Here is an 18,519-nt window from a genome sequence, read left to right as displayed (position 1 = left end):
CCCTGGCCTGTGAATAAACAAGAGCTGTTTGGAGAATTGCTGTGTCGTTGGATATGTTCACCCACAACTTAACAGCAGGGCTTCCTTCCTCCCCGGAAGAAGAGCTGCTTCTCACGATCTTCGGAGGCTCCCTGTAACCCAACTGCCCTTCCACCTCTCGCCTCTGAGCTGATGGCAGTTCCCTGACACCAACAACGGAAGAATGGCTACTAAAATTAACGGACTCAGCTGAGATGACAATATTGACAGGAAAAGGTCATTGTTAACATTGACTAAATACCGGAAACCTCCCATAGACTATTTTTGTGAAAAAGAATATGAAATAATGACATTTGGATCTGGGGATTGAAGATAATGTTTATAGAAAGTGGTTTTTTTAGGTGTTATATCGGAGTGGATGAAGTGATTAGTATTTATTTATAGCAGACAGATGAAGAATTGGAAGTTCTTTCATCTCTGAACTGTATTTTTTCTATTGCCTCTTAAAAACTCTTTTCAGTCTCTTTTTTCTTCTCTCTCTTCCTTTTTTCCTTTCTTGCCATGTTTTTATCTTTCTTAGATGAATGTTGGACAAAAAAGATATTTGAGATTAAGTTTTGTATTTCTCTTTATAAACTCAAATAACACTTAGTTTAAAAAGAAAAGGGGGGGGGGAACGCTGCCTGTACTCATTTAGTTGTTACAGTAAGGACCACACTTTTAACTGGGGGGGGGCGGGTTTTGCTGGTGCTGCGAACCCTTGAGTACCCCCAGAAAAAAAGTCTGATTTCCACTATTTATTACACATGTGTGTCACAGCAAGCCTATCTTAAAATAGGCGTGCCAACCTGCATGCAATGGTTAAAAAAAAAAGGAAGACCATTCTTAAGACAAGCCTGCTATCTGCTGTTTTATTAACTGGGGCATTTTTTGAGAGTCTTAAATCTTTTTTCTTTCTTCCTTTTAATGCATGCATTAGAGAAGTCACAATCAGAACAGACTCTCCCACATGTACTTTCCTTTCTAAACCCGTTGATGCCAGTGGCAGGTAGATGGGTTCTGGGCGCAGGATAGACTCTCCTTTCTAAACCCGTTGATGCCAGTGGCAGGAGGTACGGTAAATGGGTTCTGGGCGCAGGCTGTAATTTGGCTATTTCACATCCTCCCCTCTCTTGGAAGAGATAACTGGCGGGCGCGATGAAAGAAATGAAAAGGCCTGTTTGCTAACCACAACAGAGCTGCCATCTTTAATTCAGGACATGAGTTTCCTTCCTTTAAGAGCTCTGCCAAGGGCAGCTATTCCCATCCCAAGGATCTGCCTTGATAAGACAGCAGCCGTTATCAACTCTGCCCTGAAGGAAAATGGCAACTCTTCCTAGGCACCCGTCACCTGGGACACAAATCTCTCTAACCAATTGATAATAGCAAACAACCTCTCAAACTCTCTTTGTTTCACGGAGCACAAAGAACAAGGCTTGGGTGGAATTGGATGTTTCTGTTCGTTCTGTGGCTAAGCAGACTTCTCCTGGAGTTGAACAATAGAATGAAAACCATTCTGCCTTCAGTAAGGTATTGGCCCAGTTTTCCCCAACTTTATGGTTCTTCAATGTCTATGTTCTCCTTACACACCCATTTATGTAGTTTGTGGCAGTAGTCGTCATTCCAGTTATATCCGCCAGATGACGGCACAATGGATGTGCAATCTTTCTCCAGCGCTCCATCATGCTCTGAGTAGCTGGGGTTGCCGAGAGACCAATATCTGGGGGCAAAAGGTGGAAAGACTTCTATTTATTATTATTATTATCATCATCATCATCATCATCATTTATACCCCGGCCTCCCCAGCCAAAACCAGGCTCAGGGCGGCTAACACCAGATATAAAACAATTGATTAAGATACAACTTAAAACCAAGATTAAAATACAACTTTAAAATGCAGCCTCATTTCAATAGAAACTCGAATCAAAAACTTTTTGGGGATGAAAACGTCAAGTCTTCACCAAGGCTGGTCCTACGTGGGCCAGAAAAAAGCCAGGGAAGTCCCCTAATAGGAGTTCCATCACAGAAGAAGAAAGGAAAAATGAAATTGGGGGGGGGGGGGATCAAGTGGATTCCAAGCCAAAGGCCAGGCGGAACGACTCTGTCTTGCAGGCCCTGCGGAAAGAAATCAGATCCTGCAGGGCCCTGGTCTCATGAGACAGAGTGTTCCACCAGGCTGGGGCCAGTGTTGAGAAGGCCCTGGCTCTGGTTCAGGCTAATCTGACTTCCTTAGGGCCCGGGACCTCTAGGGTGTTGCTTTTATGGACCTTAAGGTCCTCCGTGGGGCGGTCCCGTAGGTACGAGGGTCCTAGGCCATTAAACTGGAGAGACAGAGAGAAGCTCGGTCTACCAAAGCAGAAGAATGAGGGTCCTGCACCACTTTTGAACTTGAGCAAACTTTTGAAGACTCACTGTGCTTTAGTTCTGGAGCCATCTGTCCATTTCCAGTTGCCTTCCTCGTTTTCATCTGTAAGGCCAATCCAGGTAGGATCACTGAGCTGAGAGGTGAGGTAGTTCTGCAGGAGGAAGGAACAACCTCACATGACAAAATGCCCAAACTCAGCTACTGAAGCATAAGTACCCTATTGGTCTGAATATAAGTTGCACTTCCTCCTCCCCCCCCCCAAATTCTGACCGTGAAAAGTTAAAGTACGGCTTAAATTTGCGACCTTACTAAAATTGGCTTTTACGATATCGCTGCTGAAACAGACATGCAGTAAAATGGAACAGGTGTGAGTGAATTTTAAAGGAGCTGCTAATATTTGGGTACTGTCTTTTTTTCCCCCTCCATGAATTTTAAATGTGCAGGTTATTTTTGCTTGAGGCTTACATTTGGGCCAATACAGTATTGTGCATATTGGCAAAGCAATCTGAATTGCATAAATAACACATTTCAGGAATCACCTCAACCTATCTTGCCAGGAACCTGTTTAATTTCACCCTACGTTAAGTGGGAACATGCTGGAGAATTTGCCTGACATTTTCTTGTGGTGACTCACTGCAAGAAATTTCAGTAGCGGTGGAGAAGTGAATTTCAGAAAAGCCTCTTTTTCATCTTCCAACTGAAGGTCTTAAGCTGCCATGGAACTCAGGTTCTCGAGGACACAATTTGAAAGCCACTGCACAGATACTGCAATAATTCTGTCACCACCACCATCTGCTACCTCACTGTCACCCATTTGCAGTTCTCCAAGAACCGCAACACCAGAGTCGTCGGCAACTGGACCTAATGGTCAGGGGTACCTTTACCTTATATACCGTATTTTTCGCTCTATAAGACGCACCAGACCACAAGACGCACCTAGTTTTTGGAGGAGGAAAACAAGAAAAAAAATATTCTGAATCACAGAAGCCAGAACAGCAAGAGGGATCGCTGCACAGTGAAAGCAGCAATCCCTCTTGCTGTTCTGGCTTCTGGGATAGCTGCGCAGCCTGCATTCACTCCATAAGACGCACACACATTTCCCCTTACTTTTTAGGAGGGAAAAAGTTAGTCTTGTAGAGCAAAAAATATGGTATGTTGGAAGCTGCCCAGAGTGGCTGGGGCAACTCAGTCAGATGGGAGGGTTATGAATAGGAAAATTTTCTTTATGGAACGGGACGTCCCTATTTTCATTGGAGAAATGGTGGCTTGGGGGGACTCATCTACTAGAAGCAATGTATTTAGCGTTAACTCTGGAAGTGTAAAAACGATTTGGACCAAAGTAAGCCTCCTGATATATGTTTTGCTCTGGGAGACTGAGTTTGGTCAAAATCGAGTACAGTCATACCTCATGTTACATTTGCTTCAGGTTGCGCGTTTTAGGGCTGCATCCTGCGGTGACCCGGAAGTACCAGAAAGGGTTACTTCTGGGTTTTGCCGCTCGCACATGCACAGACGTGCAAAATGACGTCACGCTCATGCGCAGAAGCGGCAAATCATGACCTGCGCACGCGCAGACATGCAGACATGCAGACATGGGTTGCTTTCTGCTCATGTTGCAAACCAGAGGTACCACTGTATACACATTTTAGCCTTTTAAGACTCATCTACTCCTCTACTATCCGTAACCAAAGGGGCTCCTTGGTTGCCAGATGTGAAATACCTTGACCTTCCTGTTCTGGGTGCTACGTCCTCCTCACACAGCCCTAGAGCATCGCAAAGCGGCCTGGCAGGGCAGCATGCATGTTGCCGCTTTGCGATGTTCTAGGGCTGTGTGAGGAAGATGTAACATGCATGCACCCAGAACAGGAAGGTCAAGGTATTGCCCTGGAGTGTGTGCCTGTCCAGTGACAGAGCTAGCCGCTCGGGCACCCGGAATAGCACACATGCCATGCACCCAGGAGCTGGGCGATCCGCTGGGGGGTGCGATCAGTGCTGTGGCGATCTGCCCAGGGGGATTTTGTCACCCCCCCCCCCCAGGGATGACACCTGGGACGGCCTGCCCCAACCGCCCCCAATTCCTACGCCCCTGTGCCTGCTCCCCCAAGGTGCCAACCAGGTGCCAACCAGGCACACGACACTGCTGAGTCTGGGCCTCTATTTTTTAACCTCTGGGGGTGTTCTGTTTTGTTTCTGAACTTCTGGAGTGTATGTGGTGGGAGGTACAGTGGTACCTCAGGTTACATACGCTTCAGGTTACATATGCTTCAGGTTACAGACTCCGCTAAACCAAAAATAGTGCTTCAGGTTAAGAACTTTGCTTCAGGATGAGAACAGAAATTGTTCTCCAGCAGCGCAGCAGCAGCGGGAGGCCCTATTAGCTAAAGTGGTGCTTCAGGTTAAGAACAGTTTCAGGTTAAGAATGGACCTCCAGAACGAATTAAGTACTTAACCCGAGGTACCACTGTAGATACATTTCTTTTTTTAATAGTTTCGTGCAGTACTTTTTTTCTGTTGGGGTATGCATACCCCTAAACATTTTGTGAATCAAAGTTTGGCCTCATTGAGGGGCAGTATTCAATACGAGTAGGAAAATGAGAATATCCCTAAACATTTTTAAGAGGGAAAAAGCACTAGTTCCATGTCTTCCATCAAGCAAAAAATAACTGGAATATAAAGTAAGCTTTACGTTATGCGTTAGCATTCAAGCATCATTAATGAAGCACAGATAATGCAAGGAGTTGCACTTTGTGGGTCATGAAATATTTGCATGTGAAAGTAAGAAGAACAGGGGTGGACAGAACAATACACTTTGAATCCCAAATCTCAAGGGGTGAGGAGGGGGGAAAGAAACATAGAAGACCTGCTCTTCGTCACTTAGGATGGAGGCCAAGTGGGAGTCTCTAGTCAGGCAGAAGCTCTCGGCATCATGCCAGGTCTTTTCCTCATTAGAAATGTAGTAGAAACTCTTCCCAAAAAAATCCCAGCCACCAGCAGTCTTCGGTTTCCCTTTCTTGAAGAGGTCTTCTGGGAGGAAAAGAAAGGCTTTTGAAATAGCAGGCATTGAATTGAGGATATGCTGGGAGGGCTTTTGAAATCTTGGTTTGTTCATTCATAGAATCATAGAATGGTAGAGTTGGAAGGGATCCGAGGGTCATCTAGTCCAACCCCCTGCAATGCAGGAATCTCAGCTAAAGCACCCGTGACAGATGGACACCCAACCTCTGCTCATAAACCTCCAAGGAAGGAGAGTCCATAACCTCCAGAGGGAGACTGTTCCACTTTCTTACTGTCAGAATGTTCTTCCTCATGTTTAGTCAGAATCTCCTTTCTTGTAACTTGAAGCCCTGGGTTCAAGTCCTACCCTCCAGAGCTTATTTGAAGGTGTCTATCATATCTCCTCTCAGTCCATGGATAAAACAGACACAATGAGATAGGCTACTAGATAAGTGTTTCGTGGTTATTGTATTTTTGTTTGGGTTTAAAAACCAATAAAAAATATTTGAGCAAGGGGTTGACATCCCTGCTCAGGCCTTAGGCATTCTGGGTTACCTGAGGTTATTCTCATATTCCTTTCTGTACTTCATGGGATTGTTGCAGGGACAAAATGGGGGATCTAATGCATGCGGTTCTGAGCTTCTTGGAGGAAGGAAAGAACCCCAGTGAGAATAAACATTATATCAATAGTGTTTCCATTGCAAAGGATCAAGTGATTAGTTTTTGATAAGCACTTCAGGGCTGTTTATCATCACCATATTTGAGGTTAGGGTGGATAATGGAACCCTCTGCATTGGAAGAGGTTCTGTAAGCCAGGAAGGGTGCTGAGGTTGAAGTTGAATGCTGAGATTGAGGTTGAATCCTGAAAAGACAGAAGTACTGTTTTGGGGGGACAGGAGGCGGGCAGGTGTAGAGGACTCCCTGGTCCTGAATGGGGTAACTGTGCCCCTGAAGGACCAGGTGCGCAGCCTGGGAGTCATTCTGGACTCACAGCTGTCCATGGAGGCGCAGGTCAATTCTGTGTCCAGGGCAGCTGTCTCCCAGCTTCACCTGGCACGCAGGAGGAGACCCTACCTGCCCACAGACTGTCTCACCAGAGTGGTGCATGCTCTAGTTATCTCCTGCTTGGACTACTGCAATGCGCTCTATGTGGGGCTACCTTTGAAGGTGACCCAGAAACTACAACTAATCCAGAATGTGGCAGTTAGACTGGTGACTGGGAGCGGCTGCAGAGACCACATAACACCGGTCTTGAAAGACCTACACTCTGAGCCGCTCTGAGCCCGGCCTTGGCTGGGGAGGGTGGGGTATAAATAAAAAATTATTATTATATTATTATTACACTGGCTCCCAGTACGTTTCCGAGTACAATTAAAAGTGTTGGTGCTGACCTTGAAAGCCCTAAATGGCCTCAAAGGCCCAGTATACCTGAAGGAGCATCTCCACCCCCATCGTTCAGACCGGACACTGAGGTCCAGCGCCGAGGACCTTCTGGGGGTTCCCTCACTGCGAAAAGCCAAATTACAGGGAACCAGGCAGAGGGCCTTCTCGGTGGTGGCACCCACCCTGTGGAACACCCTCCCACCAGATGTCAAAGAGAAGAACAACTACCAGACTTTTAGAAGACATCTGAAGGCAGCCCTCTTTAGGGAAGCTTTTAATGTTTAACAGACCACTGTATTTTAATACTTTGTTGGAAGCCGCCCAGAGTGGGTGGGGAAACCCAGCCAGATGGGCAGGGTATAAATAATAAATTCTATTCTTCCATTCTATTCTGAGATTGTTGAAGAATGTCTCCCTGGTGCTCTTAGGACAAGGCTTCTCAAACTGTGGGCTGGGGCCCACAGTAGAACTTGGACCACTCTTAGGTGGATCTCTCTGCCAAAGGCTGCCCAGGGCCTCCTCACTCACCTGCTCCACTCATTGTCTGGACCAAGCCAGCACCAACAGCTCCCTATCTCGCTGTGAAGGTGGCGGGGAGACAGAGACGTTCAAGGATGGAAAGAAGGTCTACCTCATCGGAGAGGAAAAGGCCAGAGGAAGTGTTGAAGGAAATTAGAAAGTGAGCTGAAAGTAGGCGCTGGTGGTATTAATACAGTGGTACCTTGGTTTACAACCATAATCCTTTCCGGAGGTCCTTTTGTAAACCAAAACAGGTTGTAACCCAAGGCGCGCTTTCGCTAATGGGGCCTCCCAAAAAAAATTGTTCATAATCCCCCCAAAAAATGGATTGTAATAAAAAAAGAAGTTTGCAAACTGGGACATGCACTGTCGGACTTGCGTTCACCGGAGCTCCTCCGACGTGATTAACGATTTGAGCCTTTGATGAGGCTTCAAGCATGTTTCCCCTTTATGCAGAGTATCCAGCACAGGGAAGGAGCCAAGATAGCATAAGCTACATGGCTAAAGAGCGTTTTATTCCTAACTACGCAGACAGAAAATAAAATACATCCTCTCTCTGTGAGAGCAGAGAGCAACCGAACAACAAAGGAACAGGAAACCAGCAACATCACATCCGTCTCCTGTCTTCCGTGAGAATTCCAACAGCCTGGAATCTTTGGAATGCAAAACAGAGTCTTGTGACTCCAAGAGCACTGCACAGTGGCAACACGCAGAAACTAACACGCACTTCTGGGTTTGACGTGTTTGTAATCCAAAACGTATGCAAACCAGACTGTTTGTAAACCAAGGTACCACGGGAGATAGAGAGAAATGAGCTAAGAGAGGGAAGTTGCTACAGGACAAAGTGAAAGTGAAAGGACCAGGAAGGAAGAATGAAACAAACGGGCAGTATGGGGTGGATGGGAATAAGGTGCCATTTAAGGGTGAAAGAGTAGGAGAGATTAGAGAGATTACCCAGGGTTTGGATCTCCTGGAACGAAGGTTAGGGGAGACTGCTCTATCTTTATGGCATATAGTTTTATTTACACATATATACAACAAAGGTCCATGTACCGTAGTTAAAGCTATGGTTTTCCCAGTACTGATGTATGGAAGTGAAAGCTGGACCATAAAGAAGGCTGATCACCAAAGAATTGATGCTTTTGAATTCTGGTGCTGGAGGAGAGTCTTGAGAGTCCCATGGACTGCAAGAAGATCCAACCTCTCCATTCTGAAGGAAATCAGCCCTGAGTGCTCATTGGAAGGACAGATCCTGAAGCTGAGGCTCCAAGACTTTGGGCACCTCATGAGAAGAGAAGACTCCCTGGAAAAGACCCTGATGTTGGGAAAGATGGAGGGCACAAGGAGAAGGGGATGACAGAGGACGAGATGGTTGGACAGTGTTCTTGAAGCTACCAGCATGAGTTTGACCAAACTGCGGGAGGCAGTGGAAGACAGGAGTCCCCTGAGCATGAGGCTGAGGGGCTCGCAGCATTAGTACTAAGCCGGCTCAGCCTGTAGAGCATGAGACTCTTACTCTCAGGGTTGTGGGTTTGAGCCCCACGTTGGGCAAAAGATTCCTACATTGACTAGATGACCCTGATGGTCCCTTCCAGCTCTACAGTTCTATTATTCTAGTGCAAAATCTCTTGCCTCTTCTGCATCTCTAGCTTCGAGTCTGCTTTTTCCTCAGTCACACACACTACGCTCCTGTTGTTCTCGCCACCTGACAATTGGGGAGGGGAAAACCCACCCATTAATGGGGGGCACTATCACTTAGTTGTAGCTCTGGCAGCATAGCCCATTCTTTCGGGATGCTGATAAGGACACTTATGTGGCCAGGTAAGGCCAATGTCTGACCCGTTAAACAAACTCCTCTTGTCATATCCTAACCTCACTGGCTGCAACACCCCAAGTATCAGAAGAGACTTGGCATAATTCAGACTGACACACACACAAAGCAAACAAACAAGCCCCTGCAACAAAAAATAGACAGATGAGACCTTGGAACAGTTCCTTTCCTGAGCATCTTAGAAGACCCATGGGGGAGAAAATATCACTGTGAACTGGACTGAAGACTATACAGGCCTTTTTCAAATCTTCTAGTTATTAATCCCCAATAGAGTTTGGTTCCCGAGCCCACCGTAAACTCTGATTATCAGCATTTAACTTTCATTTAAGGTATTCTTTGATTTTGGTGACAGTTAATGGGCTGCCAATTTCCCATGCTGTAATCAGAGCGTGTGACAGACAAACTTCAACTCACATATATTTGCTCGCCCTTGTATTTTCAAGATGGGTCAGATTTAGACATTTATTTGTTAAATTATAATTTTCATTTTACAACAAACAAAAGCGAAATCCCTTAAAAAGCAACTTATTACATGTGTCCTATTTCGACACCCCTCCCCCTGTTTCTGCGGTTCCTTATGTTTATGATATTTTTACTGCATTTCCAAATTAAACCTATTTATTATTTATCCAATATATCCAATGTATGTTTTATATCACTGCACATTTTTACATTAATCCTTTAATGTCTTGATCTGTTTACAATAATCTTATAATATATTAAAACTATTTCCATTTTTTATTTTAAAAAACTTTGTCATCTTGGTTTCTTATTGTTCCAGTAAGTTTTTCCATTTCTGCATAGTCCAGTAGTTTCTGTTTCCATTCCTCTTTAGTCAGAACATTTTCTTCTTTCTATCTTTGGGCAAATATCATTCAAGCGGCCATGGTTGCATACATAAAAACATTTTTATATTATTTAGGTAACACTAGTCCCATAATTCCCAAAAGCAAGGCCTCTGGGTTCTTAATAAAAGTTATCTTAAACCTCTTTTTCAATTCATTTGTATTTAGACATTTAGATACTTACTGTACTTTCCTTTCCGTGCTTGGAAGGTCTTTTCCGATTGTTCTATTTTTGCTGGCAACTTTGCCACTTCTTCTGCTAAAGCTATGGCTAAAAACATTCTTAGAGTTAGGAGTTTATTTTTTGCTATCACCAACCTATATACACAGTTGCATTTGCTAGTTTATTTAAATAACCTGTCTTCCTATCTCACAATGTAGGGTGCCCAAGGGAGTCAACAAGTCAGATATAAAACAAAACACCATACCCCCCCCCCACGTAAAAACAACAATGCACAACCTTCACCCCCCCCCCATAAAACTAAAACCATTAAGTGCTAAAATTAAAAAATTGTCCAGTAGCACCTTAGAGACAAAGTAAGTTTGTTCTGGGTATAAGCTTTCGTGTGCATGCACACTTCTTCAGATACACTTCAGTGCATGCACACAAAAGCTTATATCCAGAACAAACTTAGTTGGTCTTTAAGGTGCTACTGGACAATTTCTTTAATAAAAATATTTATTTCGACTGCGTCAGACCAATACGGCTACTTACCTGAACCATTAAGTGCTGAAAGCAATGTCTGCAACAGCAAGAAAACAGCAAGAAAATTATCAAAGAAGCCAGAATGAATATTAGATAAGGGGAGCAAGCAAGTTGTTCTTTTCTTCTTTAAATTACAAACTTTATAGAATGTTTTATAAACAATATTTAAACAATTACCAAGCATAAAGTGCTGCCTTCCAGGATGAATGCAGGTGTTAAGCCTTGACCCACATGTCACCATGGGAAATCTTTTATATTACTGATTACCGTATTTTTCGCCCTATAGGACGCACTTTTCCCCCTCCAAAAATGAAGGGGAAATCTGTGTGCGTCCTATGGGGCGAATGCAGGCTTTCGCTGAAGCTTGGAGAGCGAGAGGGGTCGGTGCGCACCGACTTCTCTCGCTCTCCAGGCTTCAGGAAGCTATCAGCAAGCCTGGGGAGCCTGCAGAAGTTCCCGCAGGGCTCCCTAGGCTGCAGATAGCAGCCTGCTGGCCAGAGTGCAGGGGGGGGGGATAATTTTTTTTCTTTATTCCCCCCCCCCAAAAAAAAAACTAGGTGCATCCTATGGGCCGGTGCGTCCTATAGGGCGAAAAATACGGTATACCTGAAGGAGCGTCTCCACCCCCATCGTTCTGCCCAGACGCTGAGGTCCAGCGCCGAGGGCCTTCTGGCGGCTCCCTCACTGCGAGAAGCCAAGTTACAGGGAACCAGGCAGAGGGCCTTCTCAGTGGTGGCGCCTGCCCTGTGGAAAGCCCACCCACCAGATGTCAAAGAGAAGAACAACTACCAGACTTTTAGAAGACATCTGAAGGCAGCCCTGTTTACAGTGTAACAGACCACTGTAATATATATATATATATATATATATATATATATATATATATATATTAGACCACTGTATTTTAATACTTTGTTGGAAGCCGCCCAGAGTGGCTGGGGAAACCCAGCCAGATGGGCAGGGTATAAATAATAAATTCTATTCTATCCTATTCTATTCTATTAAATCCACATCGTGCACTTCAATTTTAAGCGCTAGGATAATTTCTCCCTAGTGGCTTCTGTGACTGAGATGGGAAAGTACTGTATTATTGTTACTAAACGATATAAACTGAGACCATAGGGAGCCAAACCTATCCTTCTATGTTATTCCTTTTATCACCCTCTGATGGTGATTTTGGCATTCCATAACTGTTCTATTTCACACACACTGGTTGCAAGTTTCTGTGGTGGGAGAGGGTGCTTTCCCCCTCAGCTGGAAGCAACTCCTTGTCTCACTGCTGTCATAAGAAAGAAGACTAACTCTTTATGTTTGACACTTGCATTGATATTGTTTTCTTTTGAAAGCAGGGCTAACATGGGATCGGGTACAAGATGTTGCCCCTTAAGGATGACAATGAAAAAAATTGGATCCTGAAACCTTTAAGCAGCAGACAGTCTCAGCACATGTGGAGGATTGTGCCTTTAAGATTACAGTGGTACCCCGCAAGACGAATGCCTCGCAAGACGAAAAACTCGCTAGACGAAAGGGTTTTTTGTTTTTTGAGTTGCTTCGCAAGACGAATTTCCCTATGGGCTTGCTTCGCAAGACGAAACGTCTTGCGCCTTTTTTTTTAAAACCGCCAATGCATTCCTATGGGAAACCGTCAATACACATTGGTGCTTTGCAAGACGAAAAAACTCGTAGAACGAAAAAACTCGCAGAACGAATTAATTTCGTCTTGTGGGGCACCACTGTACATCCTCTCCACCTTCAGAAGATTCTTCCATTTTACTTTCTTTCTTCTGAGATTTTAAAAGTGGGCAGCTATTTTTAAACCAATGAGAAATGAACCAGTCTTTCTGTTCCACTTACGAGACGTGTGAACAATCTTCGGATTCCTGAGCCCATCTGCCATATTGATCCTCAGTTTTTTCATTGGCAATAGAAGCGGGTTTTCGGAATCTGTGATCAACCTGATATCTAAAGTTGTTGAAACAAGGGAGGGTGCTTAGATTTCCAGCTGCCTAATCTCTGCTTACTTATTAATAATGTCTGTACATTATTATGACAAAATTCCCATGACAAAATGTTCAGGCTGGCTTATAAAAAATAAGAATGAAGCAATCTCAATAAAGCTCTATGGTATTCCAGTCTGGCTGCCAGGGTTTACCCAGCTGGTAGAACCAGGTGCAGGCAGCTTTCCTCTTCAAGATTTTTACTGTCTCACGCTGTGTACCCTATGCAGCCTTGTGTCTGGAGGGAGGTCAACACAAGGTAGAGACTGTCGCCTGGTTGAGATTTCTTCTATGCTGGTTAAACATCTGCCTTACATCAGATAAAGATCCTCTCCTCAGCAAAGTCTTGTCAGACCCCTTTCTTTCCCCGGGGCTACAACAGTTTAACAAGGAGGTACAGCAACTTGGGTTGTCAGTGGAACTTCTGCAATCAATGTCCCTCCATCTGCCAAGGCTATGATAAAAACTAGGTTGTGGGACATTGAACGCCAAGAACTAACAGTAGCAGCAGAGAAAACATGTTCCCCACTTTATTTCCAACTTTCTTGGGCACATGAAACTAACACAATTACCTTGAACCTCTGCTTAACCCTCAAGAAAGACGGGCATTTTTGCTGGCCAGGTTTAATTCAAGCCCATCAAACCTCCTTTGGGGAAGGTTCTCAGGCAGGGTGGAAGGAGAAAGAACTTGCCCATGTGAAGACCACCTGGTGGAAACCCTTACACATATGCTTCTCAATTGTAAACTATATTCTGATCTCCGCCAGCAATTTCTAGATCAACTCTGTATCCCCAAATGGAAACCAGAGTCGGAGGTCATACATTTTCTATTACTGGGGCATGATCAGGAGCTCACCAAGTTAGTGGCTAAATATCTCTATTTGGTTTTTTGTGGTCAAATACACTGCAGACGTCTGATCTCCCTGGAGACCAAGAGATGTGACAATAGACTGCTCTGCCTCCTTTCTTTTAGCAAATGTTTTGTGCCACTGGGGAAGTGGTAATTCTGTACTGATTTGTTTTGGATGTTGTATGTGATGCCAATAAAAGGTTTGATGAATAAAGCAACGATCAAAAGCAATATACACACAGTTCCCTCACCACTATGCTCCCACTGCAAGGTACTTGCCTCCCCAAGGACACATGCTGAGATGGAGGCCCTACGGAAAGACTGGCACAAGCTGGGAAAAGTCTGGGCTCCGGCCAGTGGAAGTTCCACCCAGGGACAGGTGTCCATTCACCAGCCATGAGGAGAAGGAGGCACCTTCACAGCACCAAAGACCTGGCCTAGGTGCAGCTCACCTCCCCATGGCTCCAGAAGGCAACAGTACCACAGCCTTGGTGAGGGAGCCAGGTTGCGCCCCCTCAGAATTCTGCACCCTGGGCCATGTCACCTCTCTCCACCCCACACTACGCCACTGTGGTTTTGCCCAGTGTCTCAAAGAAGATGGTAAAGGTAAAGGGACCCCTGACCATTAGGTCCAGTCACGGACGACTCTGGGGTTGTGGCGCTCATCTCGCTTTATTGGCCAAGGGAGCCGGCGTACAGCTTCCGGGTCGTGGCCAGCATGACTAAGCCACTTCTGGTGAACCAGAGCAGCGCACGGAAATGCCATTTACCTTCTCGCCAGAGCGGTACCTATTTATCTACTTGCACTTTGACGTGCTTCCGAACTGCTAGGTTGGCAGGAGCAGGGACTGAGCAACGGGAGCTCACCCCGTCGCGGGGATTCGAACCACCAACCTTCTGATTGGCAAGCCCTAGGCTCTGTGGTTTAACCCACAGCGCCACCCGCATCCCTCAAAGAAGATGGTACCTGCCTAATATTAACAGGCGAGGAGTTCCAACGTTCAGGTGCCACCACGCTAAACGAGTGGCTTCTTACAAGTGCAGAAGGGGCACCGTGTGGCATTTGCAAACGTGCAAATTCTGAAGATGGAAGTAAACTGGTGTTGGCATGTACAGAGTGAAGCAATGCCTCAGGCAAACTGGTCCACGGTTTTTGTGCCTGCCAAACTCAGGTTGGTTGGTTTGTTTAATCCTCCTGCGGCGATTCTAGTGCGTGGCAAGAGAAAGCAGGCAGCGCAGCTTATTCAACAGAGGTTGCACAACAGCAGCTCGAGCTGGACTTACTTACAGAGAACGAGCATAGTGAAGAAGCTGATAACGCAGATGGTTCCAAAGGTGGAATAGAATGTCCATTTGAGCTTCCCGGGAGGTGGTTTTGGTGGCTCCTCTGGCTTTTCCGGCGCTGCAGGTTTCTTTGGGGCCATGGCTAGAGAGACAAGCAGAAGGAAACACCCACGAAGAGACTAGCTCAAGAGACAAGATCACCATCAAGCCTCGAACACATAGCGCTGGGAGGTGCATCTCTGGCAGCCAGCATCACACGCTGGGCGTATTTGTGCGATCAGTGGGTGGCCCTAGCACCCCCAGGAGGTTCGTCATACCAGGGGTGCAAGCACCAGCCCCCGGGGGGTACAAACACTGCCCGCTGGCCGGGTGCATCCCCAGCGGCCAGCACCGCACGCCAGGCGTATTTGCGCAATCAGTGAGCAGATTTTCGTGACAATTGTGAAAATCCACCCGCCGGGGGTGTGAGCACCGCCACGCCAGTCCGCCCAGGGGATTTTGTCACATACACACCCCAGCATGACACCCGGGGTCAACCGCACCCCCTGCACCTCCCTTGTGACGCCCCTGGCCATCAATAGCCCTCTCTTCCATGAATTTCTCTGATCCTCTTTTCAAGTCATCCAAATTAGTGGCCATCACTGCCTGCTGTGGCAGGGAGTTCCATAGTTTAACTATGCACTGTGTGAAGAAGAACTTCCTTTTAATCTTCAAACATTTAGCTTCATTGAATGCCCACAAGGTCTGGACACTATCTACTGATTATATGAAGAAATATTATAAGCAGACAATTAGCCTAGCAGGATGGTAATATTTTCAGCAGTGTAAGTTAGAACTAGAGTTAATGGGAAGAGCAGAGAAAGACTGGGGAAACTAAGAAGACGTGAGAGGAAGTGGAAGTTAAAAGGAACCATGTAGTGAGAGGAAGGGAAGTCTGACAATGACTGCATTTTTAAAAATGTAATAGAATATGTAATATGTAATTATTTTCAGGTTTTGTTTTGTTTTTTTCTTGCATTGTAATGCAAATAAAATAAAATAATAATAATAATAATAATAATAATATCCTTCAGCCTTTTAAATTTATCTGTGAGAAGGGGTGATTGTTGTGTTGTTGTTTTGCTTTAATTCTTTATTGTGTTTTATCTTGTATTTTATTCCATGAACCACTCTGAGATCCTTCAATGAAGAGCAGTACATATTTTTTTAAAAAATAAAATGCCCAGGAGTTTTAGCATTATGAGAGAGCGAGTTGGAAAACTTTTTTCTATCCACTTTCTCCATGCCATGCAAAATTTTATGAACTTCTATCACGTCACAACTCAATCACCTTTTCTCTAAATTAGAAAGTCCCAAATGCTGCAGCCTTTACTCATTTTGGGTTGCCCTTTTCCGAGCCTTTTCCAACCCTACAACAACTTTTAGGTGTTTAGGGAAGTTTTTAATATTTAATGCTGTATTGTTTTTAACACTTGATTGGAAGCCGCCCAGAGTGGCTGGGGAAACTCAGCCAGATGGACGGGGTATAAATAATAAATTATTATTATTATTATTATTGAGGTGCGGCGGCCAGAACTGTGCCCAGTACTCTAAGTGCTTTCACATCATAGATTTGTATAATGACATTATGATCCTCCTGAGTCCTGGCAGTTTTGTTTTCACTTCCTTTCCTAACGATCCCTAGCATGGAATTTCTCTTTTTCACAGCACATATGTGAAACTAAGGGGTTTTGATCCCAGTGTCTATCAACCTGTTTTCACTGAATTACATTTGCCATTTTACCACCATTCACTCGAATGGGAGAGGTCTGTTTGGAGCACTTCACAATGTCTTTTTGTTGTAATTGCCCCCGAAACAATTTGTTGACATCAGCATACTTCATATACCTCACTGCTTACTCTAGATCTTTTAAAAGCATAGATCCCAACACTGATCCTTTGGGGCCTCCACTTTCTCCATTTCTCCATTCGGGGAGCAGGCCATTTCTTCCTCCTCTCTACTTTATGCTACTTAACCAATTCCTGGTCCACGAGGGGACGTCTCCTCTCAGTCCATGACTTCTAAGCTTACTCAGGCGTCTTTGGCGAGGCCTATTTCACCTTTCCCCACCTACCTTTCTCACTTTCCTATCTTCCCAACATAGTGCAAGCAGCAGCTGTGTGAGTCCAGCTGCTTGCTGATTGGCTGTCTGCTCTCCTCTTCCACCATACACAATCACAAGCACACCTGTAGCTGAAAGGTAAAATGCATTGTGATGTCACTGAGGGGGGTGAGGCTGCAGACCTTGGCATCCCGTGTCAAACAAAGCAGGGCAAGAGGATCCTCACCCATTGTGGGTGTAGATACCAGCAAGTTTCTCTTCTCAGTCTCTTCTTTTCCAGCCGAAACATACCCGTCTCCCTCAACTGTTCCTCACCAGGCTTGGTTTCCAGACCCTTGGTCAATTTGGTTGCCCTCCTCTGCACATGTTCCAGCTTGCCAACATCCTTCTTAAATTGTGGCACCCAGAACTGGACACAGTATTCCAGGTGTGGTCTGACCAAGGCAAAATACAGTGGGACTATTACGATACAATACAATACGATACGATAACCTTTATTGTCATTGTCCCATACAGAACAACGAAATTGAAAATATCCAAATAAGACATTCAAAAACCTATCCCTGCTATCCCAACCTGGTTAACCCCCTAAAAACTCTGATACCCCATTTTAAAATACAATATACTCCCATAGAGACTCCTTACACTATTTTAAAACCAAATCGCATTTGAATAGAAACTGTTTCTCAGGCTGCTAGTCCTAGTCTTTATAACCCTGTACCTTCTTCCAGAAGGCAAAACCTGAAAGAGATCATTTCCGGGGTGCGCACTATCCTGCGCTATCTCTGCAGCTTTCTTATGGCACCTGGAAGCATAGATTTGATCCAAGGTGGGAAGAGTGCACCCAATTATTCTCTCCGCAGTCTTTACAACCCTGGACAGCATTGTTTTTTCCCTGACCGTGCAGCTCCCAAACCACACACAGACCATAAGTTAATACACTCTCCACAGTATAATGGTAAAATGCCATCAACAGGTCCTTTGAGAGATTGTTTTTCCGGAGGATGCTCAGAAAATATAACTTCTGCTGTGCTCTCTTCATCAGGTCTTTGCTGTTTTCTCCCCAAGTTAGGTCATCTCTCAACTCCATTCCCAGAAATCGAAACACCGAGACCTGTTCCACACACTTCCCCTCAATAATAATTACTTCCCTTGATTGGGAAACTAGACTTCTGTTGATGCTGCCTAGAAAAGCACCGGCTCCTTTTTTGCTGCAGCATCACACTGTTGACTTAGGTTAAGCTTATAGTCTACTAAGATACCTTTTCACATGCACTACTGGCAAGTCAGGTGTCCGCCATCTTATATTTGTGAAGCAGGTTCTTCCTGCCTAAGTGCAGAACCTTACATCTGTCCCTATGGACAGAAGAAGCGAGCCAAAGAGGAAGCCCTCCAGTTCATGCCTCTGGTTAAATGGTCCCGGCCACACACCCCTGGCCAGTGGATTGGCTGGCCAGGCTCGGACATGGCCGGGATCCCCCAGGCAACGGGGGACTAAGTCCCCCGCCCCCAGAGGGGAGTAGATGGTCATGCGGTCCACCGCAACTGCTCCCCACGGGGAAGTGGAGCAGATTTGGGACACGGATGGGGGCTGTGCCTTTCCAAATATTGGAGGGCTATCAATC

The 18,519-nt window shown here is 45.3% G+C and overlaps 1 protein-coding gene across 3 annotated transcripts; it reads right to left on the bottom strand.

Annotated features, from left to right (window-relative positions):
- Positions 1-1,198: 1,198 nt before the first annotated feature.
- On the bottom strand, positions 1,199-17,037 carry LOC310657698 (uncharacterized protein). Of its 3 annotated transcripts, none has more exons than XM_083398796.1 (7): positions 16,907-17,037; positions 14,797-14,934; positions 12,516-12,623; positions 10,140-10,226; positions 5,244-5,407; positions 2,431-2,534; positions 1,199-1,738 (listed from the first exon to the last, which is right to left on the bottom strand). In XM_083398796.1, the coding sequence occupies exons 2-7, from the start codon at positions 14,930-14,932 to the stop codon at positions 1,573-1,575; spliced, it is 765 nt and encodes a 254-aa protein (XP_083254922.1). In that variant the 5' UTR covers positions 14,933-14,934; positions 16,907-17,037; the 3' UTR covers positions 1,199-1,572. The 3 variants fall into 3 exon arrangements, with proteins under 3 accessions (XP_083254922.1, XP_083254924.1, XP_083254923.1); XM_083398798.1 differs by having other exon boundaries at positions 5,244-5,404; XM_083398797.1 differs by lacking the exon at positions 16,907-17,037 and adding an exon at positions 16,692-16,900.
- Between the last annotated feature and the right edge of the window lie 1,482 nt (positions 17,038-18,519).

Source organism: Podarcis tiliguerta (assembly GCF_965153285.1).
Source record: "Podarcis tiliguerta genome assembly, chromosome: 9".
NCBI lineage: Eukaryota > Metazoa > Chordata > Lepidosauria > Squamata > Lacertidae > Podarcis > Podarcis tiliguerta.
The sequence above is the reverse complement of the archived record's forward strand: the minus strand, read 5'-3'. Positions and strand labels throughout refer to the sequence as shown.